The sequence below is a fragment of the Prosopis cineraria genome, unplaced genomic scaffold, assembly GCF_029017545.1.
Source record: "Prosopis cineraria cultivar Desert tree isolate PC_DT_omini unplaced genomic scaffold, ASM2901754v1 PC1291, whole genome shotgun sequence".
NCBI classification, from domain to species: domain Eukaryota; kingdom Viridiplantae; phylum Streptophyta; class Magnoliopsida; order Fabales; family Fabaceae; genus Prosopis; species Prosopis cineraria.
Window position 1 is genome coordinate 5,256 of NW_026556616.1, and position 21,347 is coordinate 26,602.

Below are 21,347 nucleotides of genomic sequence, written 5' to 3' on the forward strand. Positions count from 1 at the left end.
TTATAAAAAACTTCCCTCTCACTCTTATAACTAAGATCTGATGAAATTCCCCCCCTCCCAAAAAAAAAAATGTTAACTAGCTTCACATTAAATAAAGCAAATGAATATAAGAAGCGAAGGACGTGAACGCGTCACGAGTATGGGGAATTGGGGATGCTATTCTAGTTTTTTTAAAAAAAAATTATTATTTATAAATATCTTTTTCTTTAAAGCAATCATATCCTAAACATAGTTAGATATTAGGTGTAGACATTTCTTTTAATAAAAACTTAAACTTTAATTTATTACATTATAAAGGATAATTCTTTCTGTTAGAGCGAACCCTATGAGTTGCTTTTATGATTTTATTTATAAAGTGTTTTGTAAAAATAAAAAATACTATGATTATATATTGTTAAATGAAAAGATGAAATATTTTTTTAGTTTTATGTTTTAGCAGAGGAACGATTGCATAGATAATAAGATGACTCGTCATCTTTCTCTAATTAATAAAGATACAATTGAAAACTTGGGATACTTTTCCAGCGAGATAAAGCGACTTGGCAAGCTTTCTTAAAACCCTTGAAAAAATTTCAAACACTCCGTAAAAAGAACTAGTAAGAATACCGTGTAAGAAGGTGTGTGGCATATACCGACCAGCTTTTGTAAGCATGTTTAGTTATTGCCTTTTGGTCTTGCCAGGAGAAAACTCCTCATCTTTTGTTACACTTACACAGCCCCTCCCACAGTCCACCATTTAAGATCGTTTGCTTAAAGTACATTATTATGTGAATGCTTTTAACTTCGATATTTTCAAACTACCAAGTAATCCCCTAGCTAATAAACAATCCCTTCTAATTGATAAATTTTACTGGAGGTAATCTTAAAGGCATTAACTAATCTTAACCATTTTTAAAAATATAGGGAAAATTTCAATTAGAAATCACAATAAATACTTAATTGCTGGTAAGTCCAAAAAAAATTTAAAATTCTAATTCAATTTAGTTCAGGGGAAAAAAGTCAAAACTAATTTCAATGATAAAAAGATCAAAATATCCTTCACTTGTTATATAGAATTATCAGTTATTAATTTTCTTACTCTACTTATTAATTTATTAATATGAGTTACAAATTACGTGAGTTGACATGTTAATAATTAAATAAGACTTGATATTAATTGTTTAATTATATAACAATATCAATTGATAAATTGCTAACTTTACTTGTTAATTTTTTAACATCAGTTATAAATTACTAACCATTCTTGTAATTTATTAACATCAATTATAAATTACTAGTAGGTTTTATAATTTATAACTGATGTTAGTAAATTAATAAGCAAAGCTAACAAATTAATAATTAATATCATTGGTCATCTAACAAATAGATGTAATTTATAAGTGATATAAGTGAAGTAATAAAATTAGTAATTAGTGATTTTGCATAACAAGTAAAAAGATATTTTCGTATTTTCACCATTGAAAATGGTTTAATTTTTTTTTTTCTTGAACCAAATTGAAATTTCAAAATTTTTTTGAACCTACAAATAATTAAGTCTCTACTGTGCCCCTTGACTAAAATTCTCCTAAAAATATAAGTAGTTATTAACATACCCTTTTAACAAGGACTAAAACGAAAATTCATCCAACTCCCTCAAAATGAACCACTGATTTTTATGGCATAGAGACTGCAATGCATATTAACACAAGCTTTCAAATCTAAATTTAAGTCTAAGAGAGTCCTTGACTCGGTCGTAAAAATTATTGCAACAAGAACTGAAGTAGGATAGCAGGGCATTCTTCACTCATAGTTATATATGTGTGTGTGTGTATAAAATCAATCGCCATTTATGTAACTTAAAAGACAGCCAATTGTAACTTTCTTAACTTAATGACCTCTTACTGGTCTAGTACATGTTTATTTGAGAAGTTATTTCATTACTCATTGGGTTTTGAATATAGAAGTTAGATAACTAATTTTCATACGTAGACTAAATAAATTAATTATTTGTAAAAAATGTGTATGGTTTTTTTTTAAATATTCCTCATTTTAATTTATTTACACTGGAGACTATTCCAACAAGGTACATACATTTTGCATGTAACTAATATAGGTAATATAACAATAAGTTAAATGACAATTTGGAACCTAAATTATAAGTCGAAAGGTGGTTTGAACCTTAAACTCGTATTTGATAAATTTTAAACCCTGAATAATTAAACCCAAAGTAATCTTGCCTTCACCATTAATTTGAAACTAATGGTGGTTACTTTAACCATGGTAGGACCTAAAAATTTTCTCTTCCCTCCACCTCTCTCCTCCCTCCCTCGTTGTCTCTCTCACCTCTCACTCTACCCTTTCAATACCAAAGCCTCCTCTCGCTTCAACTACACTTCTTGTCATCCACAAGGTCATCATTGTCAATCTCGTCAAAGCCAACTAGAGTGTTGAATGGTATGACAATGGTGTTGCTAGCAAGTGCTATTGAACAAATTCAATACTTGAGACATGTAAACCCATATGTATCTCCCCTTATCAGCTCTCCAAGTTGTGCATGGATCCTCATATTAGACACATGACTTACATCAGGACCCATATAACAAACACGTTGCCTTCACCAACATCAATGGCTACTTTATTATGAATCATCCTCTTCTTACACTTAAACCCTTATATCAAATACATGATGCATGTCTCGCATGTGCCTCCTCTTCATCTTCCTTGACCTTATCACTAACTCCTTCATTCATCCTCTCGTGTTAGCATCCCTTATTGACATAGGTCCTCTATTTGCCTTTCAACATCACCCACCCCAACCTCGGCATGGTCGGAGTGGCTGCCACCTGTAACTTATCTATTCCTCGCTACTTATGATTGAATGATAGGGATACCTTATTGGTTGAGTTCGAGATCAAAGCATGTTTGGCTTAGTTACAAGACGGATGTTGTGGGGACCAAGTCGCTAAGGAAGCATTCTTGCTTGAAGTTCAAGTAGACAATTCCTTTAAAGTTGACGACATGGTTGCAGAGCTTGATAATTTCTACATCAGTAAGCAAGTTGTAAAGAGAGACAACACTTTGTGTTGGCTGTAACATCTTAAATTTTTAAATCCATTTAATTAAGCTTAACAAGGGTGATTAGTGAATTGATGAGGTGTGTGGTCAGAGGGGGTCTAATAGGTGTATTTAATTTTGATTTCAGTCATAAATATGGGTTTGAAGTGAAAACGGGCTATTCGGGCAAGGAAAGAAGAGGAAAATATGAAAAAAATTTCTTTATGCCACATATCTTGGGGTGTGGATGATCTGCCACAGCACATAGAAGCAATTGGCGTGAACCAGGCCTCTTTGTGTCATGTTTTGCGGCGGAGGGCTGTGTGCGCCACAGCACAATGCTAAAAATTTGCATAAGTCAATTCGTATTTACGTGTGAAAACAGAAGGCAAGAAAGTTGAAAAATGAAGAGCACGAATTTAGCTCTGCTAAGGCACATATATTAGGACTATTAAGGATGTTTAAAAACATTCCTACACTTAAGGCAAGTATAATGTGTTTCCATCCTCCCTCTACTTCTATTTTTATGAGAAGCTGAGTTAGGGTTTAAGCATTAATGGTGATTCTTAATCCATTTGAGTTATGAATCTGAAACTATTGATTAAAATAAATATAATGAGAGTTGTTTAGGGTATCTAAACTCAACATTAATGATTTTGTAAGTAGTTAGTAGTTAGGAGTCATTAATAAGCGAATTTTAAAATAAATGAGGTGGTTGAAAGTGTTTAATGTTCATTAATGATAGTTTAATGATTCATCGATGATAATATAGGTCAATAAGCCCTAGTAAACCCATTGGGTATAATGAGTAGTGAATTTATGCGGTTGATAAAATAGAGAATGTGAAATTTAGTGTCGGTGATTACCCAAAAATGGGATAATAATAATATCCTTGTGAAATGATTACAGATAATTATTTTTGACATCGTTCAAGCTTGAAAAGAAGCTTTAGAAGTTGGTTACTATGAGGGATAAACTTTTAACTTTTTAAAGATTTGAGGTAATTGAGGAAAAGCTATTTTGTATAGTTATACGTTAATTAAATAATTGTGGAAAATCAATAATTTGAAACTTGGTTGATATGAAAAATTATTGTTGCAACTGCGTTAATGTGGCTATAGTGTAAAATGAGTCTTGTACATGGGCATGAAAAATTGATTTGCGTGTTTAGATGTTTATGATTGATGTTGGTGTTAAGAAGATGTTTAGATGAGAATGATAGAATGATTTTTAATGTGGAGTGCAAAGTAGAAAGAGTATGCTCATGGATGAGATGGATTGTGGATTAGAATGTATAATATATGTAAGTTGTGGATATCATGATCATTAGTGGGAGTTCGCCTAGAAAGAAAAGTATATGGTTAAATTCATGTGGTATTAACAACTTATTGTTGGAATCGAAAGCTTGCCTTGGCATTGACCGTTATAATTAGAAGGTAGCTCTTATCTCATAATTGATTCAGGATTGTTCTATTTATTCTATAAGGGACTCAAACCTAACTAATCTCCATTGGCTTATGAGGAGGCTGGATTAGAGATATGACATCGTATGATTGTTAGTATTAGGAGAAATTGTGTTACACAAGTTAGTGAGTTAACCATGACCTCGTAGCTTCTCATGAGTAAAAGGTTGGGTTAGTTCATGATGGATGTAGCCATTGGTTTCATGTTAGAGGTAACAAGAGGGTATAAGGCTGTCATTTGATCATGCATTTAGTTTCAGCCACATGATTATTAGTATTGTGGTCCGGTATGTATTAAGGGCTCATAGTTGTTAGTTTTGCAACCTTATATTATGCATAATTGACATGTGTTTATACTCGATCAAATGGTTATTATTGTTGTGACCATGGCTATATGTGCCATACACGCGATATATGTGTATTGCCATTTGCATATGTTTTTAATTGATATGCAATTATACAGTCTAGGTGAAACTTTGTTATTGAGTTGTTGTACTCACCCTCAATTTTTAATATTTTTAGGGCCTAGCTCATAGAATATAAATCGAGGAAAGCATAGTAAGGCTTAGGATTTCGGTGTAAATCCTACTCATATGCCTCTTTGCTTTGTTTTATGAGTATTAATGTTGTTACTTTGCCAACTTAGACTTATATGATTGTTTTGGGCTACCTGTATTATTATTGTGTACAGCCTGTGTATTTTGTACCATGTTAGTGAGTTTTGATTGTAAATACAGGGCTAAAAACACTTGTGCAAATAATGCTATGTGTATTTTGGGATGTTTTGAAATGAAAATGAATGATTTGTGCAAATATTTCCTCCCCTTGTGTTTTATAAAATTTGGGATTGAGTGGTGAATTTGAGTGTGGTGTGTTATGTAACATCCTGATTTTTATATAATAAAGAAATTGTGGCATTTAGGTTTTGAGGAAAAAAATGATAATAATAGGAATTTATATTATTTGAGGTTATTTAGAAATAATATTATGATTAGGTATTTAATTATGAATTTAAAATTTTAAATTTAAAACCACATAAGCAAAATTTAGTTAAGATATAATACATAAATAATTTTTTTTATGTGTGTGTTAAAAAAAAAAGAGAAGGTAGAAGGAACAAAAAAAAGGGGGGGTGGAAGGTTGTTGTTTCTAAGTCCCACATTGGTTAGATGAGGGAAGAGAAGAGGTGCCTTCATGTATAAAAAGGAGGGGGTGTGTGCATTAGGAAGCATGAGAGGCTAAGATGCAATTTAGAGAAAATTGCAACTTTGGGCCCAAAGGTTTGAATAATTAAATTCAAACCTATAGTTTTTTTTAATATAATTTTGGGACTCACAATCCCATTTTTATATTATTTTTCTCTCTTCCTCTCACGTTGCTCGGCGTTTTCTCGCAAGGGGGGATTATTTTCTTTTTTCTTCAGGTATGTTCTAACTTTCCTGTTTAGATTAGCATTTAAAAATTTATTTAATTACAAAATTAATTTTATAGTTATTTTCTAAATAATATTAGCTTTCTAGTGATATGATTATTTTGTAGGATAGAGTAAATATTTTGATTAGGATTTTTCTATAGGATAGTTAATCTGATGATATGATGGATTAAAAATATAGGTTAAAATTCTTAGGGATATAGTAAATATTATAGAATATTTTCTTAAGGTTGAAACTCATGTTTAAGAATTTTTGAGTTAAAATCTAGATCTATATGGTTGAATTTATGTGGAATCTGAGATGTAGGGATAAATCTATGATTATTAAATATTTATTTAAGTATGAATAGGTATTTTTGAGGTTATAGAAAGGTGATTTGAGGCTTCAGGATAATTCTAAAATTTTTAATTTATTTTTAGATGAATTTTTAGAATGTAGAAGGATGAAATTGCGATACTAGAAGTGAATTGAGGATAAAAAAAAAATAGTTCATTAGGGTACGAGAATTTTAGAAAAGAATTTGGGAAGTTAAATAGGCATAAATCTTAAATTAGTGTTAATATGGACTATAGATTTAAGACTTTCTAACTCTTTAAATTAGAGTTATTTATTTTAATGTAAAATTAATATATAGTATTGTGAAATAATTATGTAGATTATATTGACAAAGATAGTGGTGAAAAAGGAGTTGTGAAGGGGAACTTGTTATTCAAGACACAAGGTAACCATTATTAATGTGTTGTGATGAGTGTGTTTGTGAATGGTTATGTGTTGTTTTGTTGTTTGGAAAAATTATGAATTATTGAAAATAAATACTGTATATACTTGTTTGAAATTATTGCCAAGTGGGTTAAAAATTTATTTTTGTTTATCATGATGAGATATTATTGTTCGGATATATTCCTGTTTGGATATTTGAATGATGCATGACTTGTCAGGGTATTTTAATGTATGGTGTTAATGGGAATTTCTGTTCGGTTAATTATTACCACGTGGTAAGCCCTCATTGGACCCAATGAGTGGCGTGTCGCTTGGTCCAACTCACCTTTGGCCGGGTGATTTGGCGTCCGAGCATGGCGAAAGGAGGATATAAGGTGCAGTCATGCAAATTAAATACTTGTTCGGTTTGTTTGAAAGTATTGTTCGGTTAAATGTTTTGTGTGCCCACTTAGCAATCGCATGATTAGTTACATCCGCATGCATCATTACATATTAATTTTTGGTTACTGGGACTTTTAAGTCTCATTCCCCGTGGTTAATATTTTTACAGGAGCGAATCCGGCCGAGAAAGCACCAGAGGTGTAATTATGGTGTATGAGACACCATCTTTTACGTTGCCTCTTATTTTGGATTATACAATGTATCTTGTGCCAACTTAGGACATATCTTGTCTATGGAGCATGTAAACTCTAATTCTTTTTATTAAATGCATTTATATGTCCAAGAGGATTATGTCTGTCCCTTTTGATTCATGACCTAATTTAAATAACATGCTATGAGGATCATGTCTGTCCCTCATGGTTCTAATTGCTTTTTGAGATATTTTAAGACCTGTGGTATATTGTCTTGGATGTATCATGGTAGAAATTTTTCTACCATGATAAGGGTATGATAAGGGTTCAATGAAAAAAAAATGATTTCTTGAATTAATAATTTGCGAAAAATCGGTTTGTAAATTTGAGGGTGTTTTATATTGGTATCAGAGCATATAGTCGGTTGGCAATATACATTGTTATGGTGCTTCTCATTGTATGGCCATGATATAGCTAGGCTAATTTTATTATTTATATCTTGCATCCTTTAGGAGGGGAGAGAAAATGCCTGTTACTCGTGGTAACTCAGGATTCCAACATGAGCACCTACCACCGCCACTGCCAAATGAGGAGCCTGACTTGGCGGAATTAAGAATGCTTGTAAAAACATTAACAGACAAGGTTCAAGGATACGAACAAGAGTTGACGGAGCTAAAGAGGCAAAAGGTAACTGAAAATGGAGATAGGGCTCATGTTGAGAGTCATGTGGGGGAAGGCAGTTCCTCACATCCTGCCACTCTGAGAGATCATGAGTCTAGAAGGAAAGAAATTAGGCAGGAGGAACAGAGAGCCCCACCGACCATTACTGATGTGTGGGAAACTGTTAGGAAGTTTAACCCTCCTACGTTTGATGGTAACCTTAAACCATCCGTGGTAGAGGAATGGGTGAAGAGACTCGAATCCATCTTTCGAGTAGTCACATGCACCAGCAATCAAAAAGTACAAGTAGCATTAGTGCTCCTAGTGAAAGGAGCAAGAGATTGGTGGGAGACAGCAGGGCCCAGGGATGATTCTACACTCACCTGGGAGGAATTCAAGGAAAAATTATTCAGGCATTACTTTCCATCAGAGTTAAGGTCTGAGAAGGAAGCGGAATTCCATGCCTTTAAGCAAGGGAACCTCGATGAGGACACATTCATTGCTAAGTTTCAGGAGTTATCTAGATACTCCACGTACCTGCAGTATAGGGATGATTCCGAATGGAAGGCTAAGCGCTTATTGGAGAAGGCTAGACCAGAATTGAGGGAACAATTGGCTCATCTAGATATCCGAGATTATGATGAAATGTGCATAAAACTACAAGTAGTAGCTCGCAGTAAGAAGGAGGTTGAGAGAGAGAAGAGGGGTTATTCATATAGTAGACCCCCAACCTACCCTCGACCCACCGGAGGCATTATGAAGAAAAACCATCAGGGTTCGAGTAGCTCATGGAACCAAGGAAGGCAGAAGGGTCCATTTCAAAGGGGCCAAGGACAGAGGAGCTATCATAGTAGTTATTACGGGTCACAGAGGAGCCCAACAGTATCTACCCCTGCCCTGAGTACAGCGAGCTCTCAACAGTGCACTAAATGCGGGCGTCGTCATTTCGGACAGTGCTGGATCTGTTACATTTGTGGGAAACCCGGTCACATTGCAAAGTTTTGTGGGGACAACCAGGGCTCAAATATGAAGAACCCTTCCCAACATCCTACTGTCTCTGGTCGTGTGTTTGCTCTTACTCAGGACACCATGAACTCCCCAGATGCCATTAGAGGTAACATCAAAATCCTTCATCATGATATTGTTGCACTATTTGATTCGGGTGCTACACACTCTTTTATTTCTGAAACTTGTGTAAAGAACCTTGATTTGCCTGTGTGTATTTTACCGTTTGATATGAATGTGTCTACTCCTGCGGGAGAATCTGTGAGGACCGCTAAGGCATGCCTTAACCTAGTAGTCGAGTTTAAAAATAGGAAAACAACTATGGACTTAATTATCCTACCACTGAGAGGTATGGATGTAATTGTGGGAATGAATTGGATGGCTGCAAATGGTGCTATCCTAGATTGTAGAGAGAGGAGTGTGTCTTTATCTTCTTTGTCGGTGACCCCAGTCGAGACTCAAGATCATGTTTTCTTGTCGGCGGCGCAAGTTGATAGATGTATGAAGAAGGGTTGCCAGGCCTACATGGTTTTCTTCTCTATCCAAGCTAGATTGATGAAGGCGTGAAGAATATCCCAATTGTCAAAGAATTTGCGGATGTATTTCCAGACGAAGTCTCCGGTTTACCCCCAAAGCGCGAGGTAGAGTTCTCAATTGAATTGGTACCCGGTACAGGGCCAATTTCTAAGGCTCCTTATCGGATGTCCCCTTTAGAGTTAGCGGAACTGAAAAAGGCAAATCGAAGAGCTACTTGAGAAGGGTTTCATCAGACCGAGTGTTTCACCTTGGGGATCTCCAGTCCTTTTTGTAAAGAAGAAGGACGGAAGCCTCCGATTGTGCATTGATTATAGACAATTGAACAAAGTAACCATCAAGAACAAATATCCACTTCCGAGAATCGATGATTTGCTGGATCAGCTTGTGGGATCCGCAGTTTTCTCAAAGATTGACTTAAGGTCAGGGTACCACCAATTGAGAGTGAGAGCAGAGGATATACCTAAGACAGCATTTCGGACGAGATATGGGCATTATGAATTCATGGTGATGCCGTTTGGACTTACGAATGCTCCTGCGGTATTCATGGATTACATGAATAGGATCTTTCGACCCTATTTAGATAAGTTTGTAGTAGTGTTTATTGATGACATTCTTATTTATTCAAAGGATGAGGAGGCTCATGGTGAACATTTAAGAATCGTCTTGCAAGTTTTGAGGGAACATAAGCTTTATGCCAAATTAAGCAAGTGTGAATTTTGGCTCCAAGAAGTAAAGTTTTTGGGCCATGTTGTGTCCAGAGATGGAGTTGCGGTGGATCCTAGCAAGATTGATGCAGTGATGAAGTGGGAACAGCCAAAATCTGTTACAGAGATACGAAGCTTTTTAGGTCTAGCAGGTTATTATCGTCGCTTTATTAAGGGATTTTCGCAAATTGCGATGCCCTTAACTAAGCTAACTAAGAAGGATGCCCCATTTATTTGGACTGACAAATGTGAAGCTGCTTTCCAAGAATTGAAAAAGAGGTTAACCACTACTCCAGTATTGACTATTCCTGACCCTGTGGTGCCGTACACTCTGTACACTGATGCTTCTTTAAAGGGTTTAGGATGTGTTTTGATGCAAAATGACCGAGTGGTTGCCTATTCCTCCAGACAGTTGAGACCACACGAGGAAAATTACCCTACTCATGATTTGGAGTTAGCTGCAGTTGTGTTTGCTCTAAAGATATGGAGACACTACTTGTATGGATCTAAGTTTCAAATCTTCAGTGACCATAAGAGCCTGAAGTATTTATTTGATCAAAAAGAGCTTAATATGAGGCAGCGACGATGGATGGAATTTCTAAAGGATTATGACTTTGAATTACATTACCATCCGGGTAAGGCTAACGTGGTAGCTGATGCCTTAAGTAGAAAGACTATTCATGCTGCACATTTGATGGTTCATGAATATCATTTATGGAACAGTTTTCATGATGTTCCAGTAGATGTGATTGAACATCAAATGGCCGCACTCCAGGTAGCAGACTTTGAGAGCAAATTCTGGGAAGATCTCAGAGTCTCACAGCAAAGTGATGACTACTTAAGGAATATAAGGAAGGAGATAGTGGTAGGTAAGGCCCCAAATTTTACCATCTCTGAGGACACAGTGATGAAGTATAAAGGTAGAGTTTGTGTACCTAATGATCCAAGATTGAGGAATATCCTTTTAGAAGAAGCTCATAGGAGCAAATATACAATTCATCCCGGTATAACTAAAATGTACCATGATTTGAAGCGAGGTTGGTGGTGGCCAGGAATGAAGAAAGATGTAACTGAATTTGTTTCTAGATGTTTAACGTGTCAGAAGATAAAGATAGAACATCAGAAGCCAGCTGGAACACTGCAACCGTTAGATATTCCAAAGTGGAAATGGGATGATATTTCTATGGATTTCATCACTGGACTGCCAAGAACACCCTCGAGTAAGGATGCTATTTGGGTGATAGTAGACCGACTCACCAAATCAGCTCACTTTTTGGCGATCAAGTTTACCTCTACATTAGAGAAATTTGCTGAGATATACATTAAGGAGATAGTTAGACTTCATGGTATACCCTCTAGAATTGTGTCAGATCGTGACCCAAGGTTCACTTCAAACTTTTGGGGTGCGCTACAGAAGGCTATGGGTACCAGACTGAGTTTTAGCACCGCATACCACCCCCAAACAGATGGACAAACAGAGAGGACGATCCAGACTTTGGAGGACATGTTGAGAGCTTGTGCCATTGAACTACCAGGTAGTTGGGATAATCATTTGCCATTAGCTGAATTTGCTTATAATAACAGCTATCATTCTAGTATTGGGATGGCGCCTTATGAGGCCTTGTATGGAAGGAAGTGTAGATCGCCTTTATGTTGGACAGAATTAAGTGAGAGGAGTATCATTGGTCCAGAAATTGTAGAGCAAACCACCCAGAAGATTGCAATGATTAAGCAAAAATTGCTAACCGCTCAGAGCCGACAGAAGAGCTATGCTGATAAGAGGAGACGGCCGTTAGAGTTTGAAGTAGGAGATCATGTATTTTTGAAGGTTTCTCCAGTGACAGGCATTGGTAGATCCATTAAGGCAAAGAAATTGACACCTAGATTTATGGGCCCGTATGAGATCTTGGAGCGAATTGGATCTACTGCATATAGAGTTGCATTACCTCCACAGATTGCAGGTATCCATAATGTGTTCCACGTATCACAGTTGAAGAAGTACAACCCGGATCCCTCCCATGTTATTGAACTTGAAGAAGTAGAATTGAGGGAGAATTTGACCTTTAGATCCGAACCGGAGCGAATTGAGGACTTTAAGGACAAACAACTACGCAATAAGACCATCCGACTCGTGAAGGTGATTTGGAAGGGTGGAGCCCTAGGTGATGCTACTTGGGAGACCGAGGAGAGTATGAGGCGAGATTATCCACATTTATTTGCTTAGGTACATAGTTTCTAAGCTTATCTATTAAATTTTGAGGACAAAATTTCTAAAAGGAGGGGAGAATTGTAACATCCTGATTTTTATATAATAAAGAAATTGTGGAATTTAGGTTTTGAGGAAAAAAATGATAATAATAGGAATTTATATTATTTGAGGTTATTTAGAAATAATATTATGATTAGGTATTTAATTATGAATTTAAAATTTTAAATTTAAAACCACATAAGCAAATTTAGTTAAGATATAATACATAAATAATTTTTTTATGTGTGTGTTAAAAAAAAAAGAGAAGGTAGAAGGAACAAAAAAAAAGGGGGGGTGGAAGGTTGTTGTTTCTAAGTCCCACATTGGTTAGATGAGGGAAGAGAAGAGGTGCCTTCATGTATAAAAAGGAGGGGGTGTGTGCATTAGGAAGCATGAGAGGCTAAGATGCAATTTAGAGAAAATTGCAACTTTGGGCCCAAAGGTTTGAATAATTAAATTCAAACCTATAGTTTTTTTTAATATAATTTTGGGACTCACAATCCCATTTTTATATTATTTTTCTCTCTTCCTCTCACGTTGCTCGGCGTTTTCTCGCAAGGGGGGATTATTTTCTTTTTTCTTCAGGTATGTTCTAACTTTCCTGTTTAGATTAGCATTTAAAAATTTATTTAATTACAAAATTAATTTTATAGTTATTTTCTAAATAATATTAGCTTTCTAGTGATATGATTATTTTGTAGGATAGAGTAAATATTTTGATTAGGATTTTTCTATAGGATAGTTAATCTGATGATATGATGGATTAAAAATATAGGTTAAAATTCTTAGGGATATAGTAAATATTATAGAATATTTTCTTAAGGTTGAAACTCATGTTTAAGAATTTTTGAGTTAAAATCTAGATCTATATGGTTGAATTTATGTGGAATCTGAGATGTAGGGATAAATCTATGATTATTAAATATTTATTTAAGTATGAATAGGTATTTTTGAGGTTATAGAAAGGTGATTTGAGGCTTCAGGATAATTCTAAAATTTTTAATTTATTTTTAGATGAATTTTTAGAATGTAGAAGGATGAAATTGCGATACTAGAAGTGAATTGAGGATAAAAAAAAATAGTTCATTAGGGTACGAGAATTTTAGAAAAGAATTTGGGAAGTTAAATAAGGCATAAATCTTAAATTAGTGTTAATATGGACTATAGATTTAAGACTTTCTAACTCTTTAAATTAGAGTTATTTATTTTAATGTAAAATTAATATATAGTATTGTGAAATAATTATGTAGATTATATTACAAAGATAGTGGTGAAAAAGGAGTTGTGAAGGGGAACTTGTTATTCAAGACACAAGGTAACCATTATTAATGTGTTGTGATGAGTGTGTTTGTGAATGGTTATGTGTTGTTTTGTTGTTTGGAAAAATTATGAATTATTGAAAATAAATACTGTATATACTTGTTTGAAATTATTGCCAAGTGGGTTAAAAATTTATTTTTGTTTATCATGATGAGATATTATTGTTCGGATATATTCCTGTTTGGATATTTGAATGATGCATGACTTGTCAGGGTATTTTAATGTATGGTGTTAATGGGAATTTCTGTTCGGTTAATTATTACCACGTGGTAAGCCCTCATTGGACCCAATGAGTGGCGTGTCGCTTGGTCCAACTCACCTTTGGCCGGGTGATTTGGCGTCCGAGCATGGCGAAAGGAGGATATAAGGTGCAGTCATGCAAATTAAATACTTGTTCGGTTTGTTTGAAAGTATTGTTCGGTTAAATGTTTTGTGTGCCCACTTAGCAATCGCATGATTAGTTACATCCGCATGCATCATTACATATTAATTTTTGGTTACTGGGACTTTTAAGTCTCATTCCCCGTGGTTAATATTTTTACAGGAGCGAATCCGGCCGAGAAAGCACCAGAGGTGTAATTATGGTGTATGAGACACCATCTTTTACGTTGCCTCTTATTTTGGATTATACAATGTATCTTGTGCCAACTTAGGACATATCTTGTCTATGGAGCATGTAAACTCTAATTCTTTTTATTAAATGCATTTATATGTCCAAGAGGATTATGTCTGTCCCTTTTGATTCATGACCTAATTTAAATAACATGCTATGAGGATCATGTCTGTCCCTCATGGTTCTAATTGCTTTTTGAGATATTTTAAGACCTGTGGTATATTGTCTTGGATGTATCATGGTAGAAATTTTTCTACCATGATAAGGGTATGATAAGGGTTCAATGAAAAAAAAAATGATTTCTTGAATTAATAATTTGCGAAAAATCGGTTTGTAAATTTGAGGGTGTTACATGTTACACGAGTCCTATAAGGTCTATTGAGTGTGGTTAGATAGTCGGTGTAGGTTTTGACACTTGTGTGTAAGTTTAGACACTATTATTATAAGTTACAGTGAAAAAGGAGTAAAAATGGGTATGGGTGTTCAATTCTTTGTAGAAAATGAATTTGAGTGTAAAACTTATGCTATTAGCCAGAACCAGGAGAAAGCTCTGTATAGACACTGAAATCATTTTAATCGGACGTTGGACGAGAATTTTAGATGCATTATTGTCATATGATAGCAAAAGTTTGTTATCAAATATTGTGCAATGCGCCCGGCCCATGGTGCCTCACGTCGTGGTGCATGGAATAGAGGCTAATGAGCATGACGTATAGGCACTTAGCCGTGGTGCAAGTGCTATTTTTTGCAATTTTCACTGCTTTAATGATTTTATACAAATGCTTTGATTTTTCTTTTCCCATGCTTTTGTAATGTTTTTTTTAATCTCTAATTTGAGTCCCTTGGAAGTGTTGATAGCATTTTAAATGTTGAAAGTCTTGGGGTTCATTTGCAATGGTTTGAAAATTGTTTCCTCCATTTATAAGTTATGAAAACTTGGTAATCGTTGTTGGGTTTAAACCCTTGATTACCTTAGGATTAATAATTATGGGGTTTAAGTAAGTAGATCTTACATTGGCTATGTCAAAAGCAAGTATTTCTACATCAGATAGGGAGTTGTAAAGAGAGAATGAAAAGAGGGAGGAAAATTAGATCTTCCATGTGATGTCAATAGATATATAGGTCTCAGTTCTTAAAGTAATAGTCATTTGTTTTAAATTAACGATAGAGGTGACATTGTCCCATGTTTAAATATTTAGGGTTAAAAATTTACTAAATACAAGTTTAAAATTTCAATTACCCCTAGACTTATAGTTTAGGGTTTAAATTGTCATTTAACCCTATGAAAAAAATCACATCTAGTTCTATTTATAAAATAGAGATAGAATTTTTTTGTCTATTATAAGTCACATCATTAAATTTTTATCAAGAATAAATTTGGAAGTTTATTTAGTTTTGTGTGAGAGAGAGTTAATAGGGATAAATTTGGAAATTTATTCAATTTTTGGACAAAGTTAATGTGCTTTAAATTTTTTTTAGCTTTCGTTAAAATGTTAAAAATGACCAATGAACATGATTCAAGAAATACTCCTTTCAGTCCAAAATGAAAACATTTTCTTTCAACTAATCTTGATTCAAAATAAAATCAACTTAGCAAGTACTTGTAATTTTTTTTTTGTCTGTGAATTTATGACATTCTCACTTATCATAAATTAAAATTATAAATAAAGAATAATATATATTTTTATAAGAATAATTTTTTTAGTTCATAAGTGATTATTAAAAAATACTAATATGTTAAATTGGAGGAAGTAATGCATATGAGAAGCGAAAGAGAAAGAGGTATTTCATCTAAAACTAAGTTTTATATTTCCTCCATCCTAAATTATAAAATATTTTTAAATAAAATTTTACATATCAATAAAGTTTATTAAATACACTCTACAACTTTACTTTTTTAAAATAAACATATAAACTTTTTAAATTACTTTTTATTTAAATATTTAATTGATAAAAAATATTAAAAAGACAGAATAAATAAAATAATAATATTAAAAAATTATTATTAATGAAGTTTTGTTAAATATTTTTTTAAAAATATATTATAATTCGAGATGGATGAGTACTGTTATACTTGGCACAATGATCAATTATGCTATTGGTGGGTTTTGTGGAAACAATTGTCATTGGGGAAGTCAATCACCTTGCTTATCTATTTATAACAGTTGTTTAATTAATACAAAAACATCATTATCCACTAACAGATCACAAAATAATAGATAAGCCGAGAATGGGAAGGAAGCGACAAAGAGGACGGCACCCTAATCAGAATCCTAAGATTTTCTAACAGAACATTCCGTTTTCAATCATTATTTTTTTTCTCCAAAATGCCAATTTCAATCATCGTCGTGTGATACACGCGGGCCGAAATCGCGTCACTTCAACTCCAACCCCCAAATCTTCCCACAGTGCTCTGCTTTGCTCAACATAAATACTTACGATAGACTCAGGCGAATAGCCCATATATTTTAAACCAAACCAAACCCCTCGTAATTACTCGCATAGAAAACTGAGAGCTCTTACTGGGAGCGAGAAACCGAAAGAAAGTCCCCAGCTCTTCCCGCTTCTTCTTCAAACAAAGAGTGTGGTGTGGGATTACAGAAGCAAGCCATAACTGCGAGGAAAAATGTTCGCCGAAGAGAATGGTCTGAAGGGAGACCCGAGGTTGCAAGCCATCTCGGAAGCCATTAGAGTCGTGCCTCACTTCCCAAAACAAGGTTTTAATTTTTTTAAATGATGTTTTGCTCAGTCTCTGTTACCTCTGTTACCATTTTTTAATGTCCCTTTCACTTGGCCTTGTTGTGTTTTTTATCTTCTTGTTGCAGTTTCTTTTTGAACTTTTATCGAACAGATCTGGAGGTATTATATACATGTTTTTTTTTTTAAATGGAATTTGCAGGGATCATGTTTCAAGATATAACGACATTGTTGTTGAATCACAAAGTCTTCAAAGACACCGTTGATATTTTTGTCGATCGTTACAGAGACATGGATATTTCCGCTGTTGCTGGTATCGTACTCTATATTGAGCGCCTTCTCTATTACATTCATACTTTCTTGATAAAGAAAAAAAAAACATGTTTTGTAAGGTTTCAAAGTTTATCAAACAAATCTTGTGGCATATTGATATTTTGCTGCTGCAGGAGCCAAGGTTGTCCCCTGTCTTTAATAATTTGCGTCCTTACGTTTTTGTCTCGTTACTGGATCTTTTTGCCTTCTTTGAACCAAAATTATTTTATGAATGTTCTAGCTTTCTCGTATCTATCTCTAACTTTTGTTCAAAGAAGATTCGCCCGCTTGTTTATGTAATGATGATTCTTTCATCTCAGTTCATTTTTCTGTATATTTTCGTATACACGGAAAATCAGATATCATCTTCCCTTTTAATACTATATATATTCTCCTACTTTAAAAAAAAATCCCGGCCTTCATTTTAATTGCTTTGGCCTTTGTGCCTCTTTTCTGGGCAAGGCTCGGAATATTTTGGTGCGAGTAAATAAATAATGACTTTTTTGTCGTCCTTTCGAAAAACTTATTTGTGAGGATATTTTGACCTTGAATATTTCTTGACGGTCCTGGCATAGAAGGCACATGTAGGTCTTCTACTAGTCTCGAATGCAAAATGAACTTAAACATGAGCACACTATTCTAAACATAAACTACTTCTGTTTTGGATCCCGTGGAGCACTTGCGCTAAGCATTGAATTTTGGTTTCATGGAGATTTGTATGTAATGAACCTCAAGAGATTACCATCACTGTCATTCAATACAACCTTTTTGGGTACTACCATATGTTTCCTCTGTTTGGTTTATGTGCTCCTGGTATTGAAACTTGGATTGTATGTAGGAGTGGAAGCTCGAGGATTTATGTTTGGCCCGGCAATTGCGCTAGGCATCGGTGCAAAGTTTATTCCCTTGCGCAAACCAAGAAAGCTGCCAGGTACATCTATTTAATTTTGAAAACAAACTCAGACACCATGTGTTGTGTTACTTCGATTTAATTACATTAGTTTTGAGTTGAGATATCAAAACTGTGGTCAAAACAGTACTGGTATTTTCCCCACTTTGGGTTAGAATGGTCTTGTCTGAGTAGAAAGCCCTTGTCTTTATTATATGACTGATGCCAAAGTCCATTGAACTTGACGACTATACGATATTCAATTTCAAATAAAATGTTTATTATATGTGCCCGTAGCATTATATGTGTGAACTAGTCGTGCTGATGGTTCTACTGGGTCTTTAGATTCATGCCTAAACTATGACATGCTTCAAATACAGGTGAAGTCATATCAGAAAAATATGTTCTTGAATATGGAACCGATTGCTTGGAGATGCATGTTGGGGCTGTACAGCCGGGGAACGGGCCTTGGTTATTGATGATTTGGTGGCTACTGGTGGAACTCTATCAGCTGCAATAAGGCTACTAGGTGATTATTTTCTTTACGTTTGGTGTATAGTGTCTTCTCTCGACTCGCCATTGTTCTTTGTAGTTCCTAGAATGCTTCATGGTTTTACCACCTCTGTTTTGTAGAACGTGTTGGTGCTGAAGTGGTTGAATGTGCTTGTGTGGTCGGTGTGCCTGAGGTTAAGGTACTGCCAAAACTTCTTTTGCAAGCTGGGTTTGTCTCACGAGTTAGCTCAATTTTCGATCTTCTTAGTGGTGTGGTGTATTTTTTGAATGTGAAAATTACCTGATATGGTAAAGAACCATTAATGCATGGAGCGCAGTATCATGATCTTTTTTATTTATATATGATATTGATGAGTCTGTATATCTCATGCTGTAGTTTCTTCGCCCCAGAGAATGACTGTTTTCATTTCATCTAAATCCTAAAACTAGAGAAAGTGATATTTGGATACTGGAGGCTTAATGGAAAGCCATTAGTATGCATTTTGCTGTCATTGAGTCCCTCGTCTTTCCATGTAGTAATTTCGTTATCAAGAGATGCCGTGGAAACAATCTTGGTGTGTTGGCCCAAAAAAGTTAAAAAAGGAAAAGAAAAAAAAAAGAAAAGAAACAATCTTGGTGTTATATCTTTATTCTTAGAATTTCGTGGAAGTGAGGTTTAAAGAAATCCGTCAATCTTTCAGGGACATTGCAGGCTTAATGGAAAGCCACTATATGTTCTTGTGGAGCCACGTCAAATGGATAATGGCTTTTAAGGTAACGTCAGTATTTCGTCAGAAATTCAAGCACTGCGTTGAATAGTCATTTAGAAAGTACAGGAAGTCTGCATTTTTGCGATAGTTTAGAGACGATTATCATCAAGTTAAGTTGCCAATTACGGAATTATAACGTTGATGCAGATGGATAGGTGATTCGTACTCCGCTTGGGCTGACAAAGAGAAGCGTGATGATTGTTCCAGTAACGGAGGCCCATGATATGCGGTGACCAATCAGCACAGATGAAAGAGTTGTGTCGGGCACCAAGGTTGTAATTTAACGATGGGAAATGTTGCTCCTAATGTCTCTAATTTTCTTGTATGGCTGACAATTTTTAACAATCATTCTTAAATGCATGGGACTTTCCTTAAACCGGCACGCAAAGTCGGACAAAATTCCAAATTTTTTCCAAAACCTACAAAACATTTCATGCTTCTACTGGTTTTCCTACGTTAGTTTAAGACTAGGAAAAATGAGCCGTTCAGTGACGTTTGGGAATGTGGCTCAATCTTCTATTTGACAAGTGGTGGCCTAACAATAATCGATGGTAATGACACACTTCCAGTCCCTTGTTTATTTCTTGGCCGTTGCAACTATCCTCTCTCTCCCCCCTCTTTGTCCCCTTTTCCTGGCTAAGTGCAATTACCTTATGACCAACACCCACAATTTTTTTTCCCATCCTGGGACCTGAGCAGGCAACCTCCTTGCTATGGGAGGGGTGCTAATATCACAAAGGAGCTGTCTTGTGTATTCCGGTACTTTAAACTATTTTATTGAAATTAATACGAACTGATTAAGTTATTGATTTTGTTTAAAATATAATAAAATTAATTTATTCCTATTTAATTAAAAAAATTAAATTTATATTATATTATCAATTTCTTTTGGTTAATGAGTTTAAATGGGGATGGTATTATAAAAATATAAATAACGTCCTCATATGTTAACACTATGTTTTGAAAATTTTTCTCCGGGGGGGATGGAATGACTAGAAAGCTAAGGTCATTATTTGTGAGCTTTTTTTTTTTAAGAGAGATGAAATAATAAGGAAGGGCCTCTAAAATTCTCTTTTGTCATTTACAACTTGTTTTGTTTTTTTGCCAATTCAAATTGGGAATCAAGGATCAGAAGGATGGAGTGACATAATATGATTATTTTATTTGCAAAATTACCCTAATCTCCTACTCTAATAAAAGAAATCACGTTTATTATTTTCATTCTCTAGTCATCTCTCTTGGCTCTCAATATATCTCTCTTGCTCCTGTCATCTCCCCCCCTCTCAACAGTATGACTCTATTGCATTTTCCTCTTGTGCAACAGATATGTTTGCTTGAGTAGTTCTATTATTTTCTTTTTATTTTTATTTTTAATCCTTGGGTAGCTTGTTTGATTGTTAATTTTAATTATTATTATTTGTGGAAAAATATTATAATTATTTAATAAGCATAATTATTTTCTTTAAACTTAGTCATCTAGGTAATATTAGGAGAAATTTTTTTCAATCTATTCTGTTCCGTTCATCTTATAATAACTTCCAAACAAAGGCGGAGCCAAGATTTAAGAATAAGGGAGGCCGAGAATAAAAAACATATACTATAAAGTTTTCATAAATTTTAAAGGGGCTAAAAGTATGTAACACCTATATAATATAAAGAAAATTTTAAAAATTGGAAAGGCCACGACCCTTGTTGATCCCTCTCCCTCTACCACTGCTTCCAAACAATGGTCATATAAGACCATTCTTTTTTATTATAAAATTTTTAAACAATGAAAAATTTTATTTTATTCTACTCTAACTTCCACTCTGTTCCATTTCATTTATGAGTTATGACCATTCCTTTTTATTCAATTATAAACTCCAAAATGCACTGGGGA

General features: G+C 34.5%; 1 protein-coding gene and 1 pseudogene across 1 annotated transcript; both read left to right on the forward strand.

Moving 5' to 3' along the window:
• The first annotated feature begins 8,448 nt into the window (after window positions 1–8,448).
• Window positions 8,449–14,615, forward strand: LOC129299772 (uncharacterized). Its single transcript, XM_054938242.1, has 2 exons — window positions 8,449–8,995; window positions 14,240–14,615. Exons 1-2 carry the CDS (start codon window positions 8,527–8,529, stop codon window positions 14,272–14,274), a joined length of 504 nt encoding a protein of 167 aa, XP_054794217.1. The 5' UTR covers window positions 8,449–8,526; the 3' UTR covers window positions 14,275–14,615.
• A 2,165-nt stretch (window positions 14,616–16,780) lies between these two features.
• LOC129299771 (adenine phosphoribosyltransferase 5-like) lies at window positions 16,781–19,867 on the forward strand (annotated as a pseudogene).
• Window positions 19,868–21,347: the final 1,480 nt, after the last annotated feature.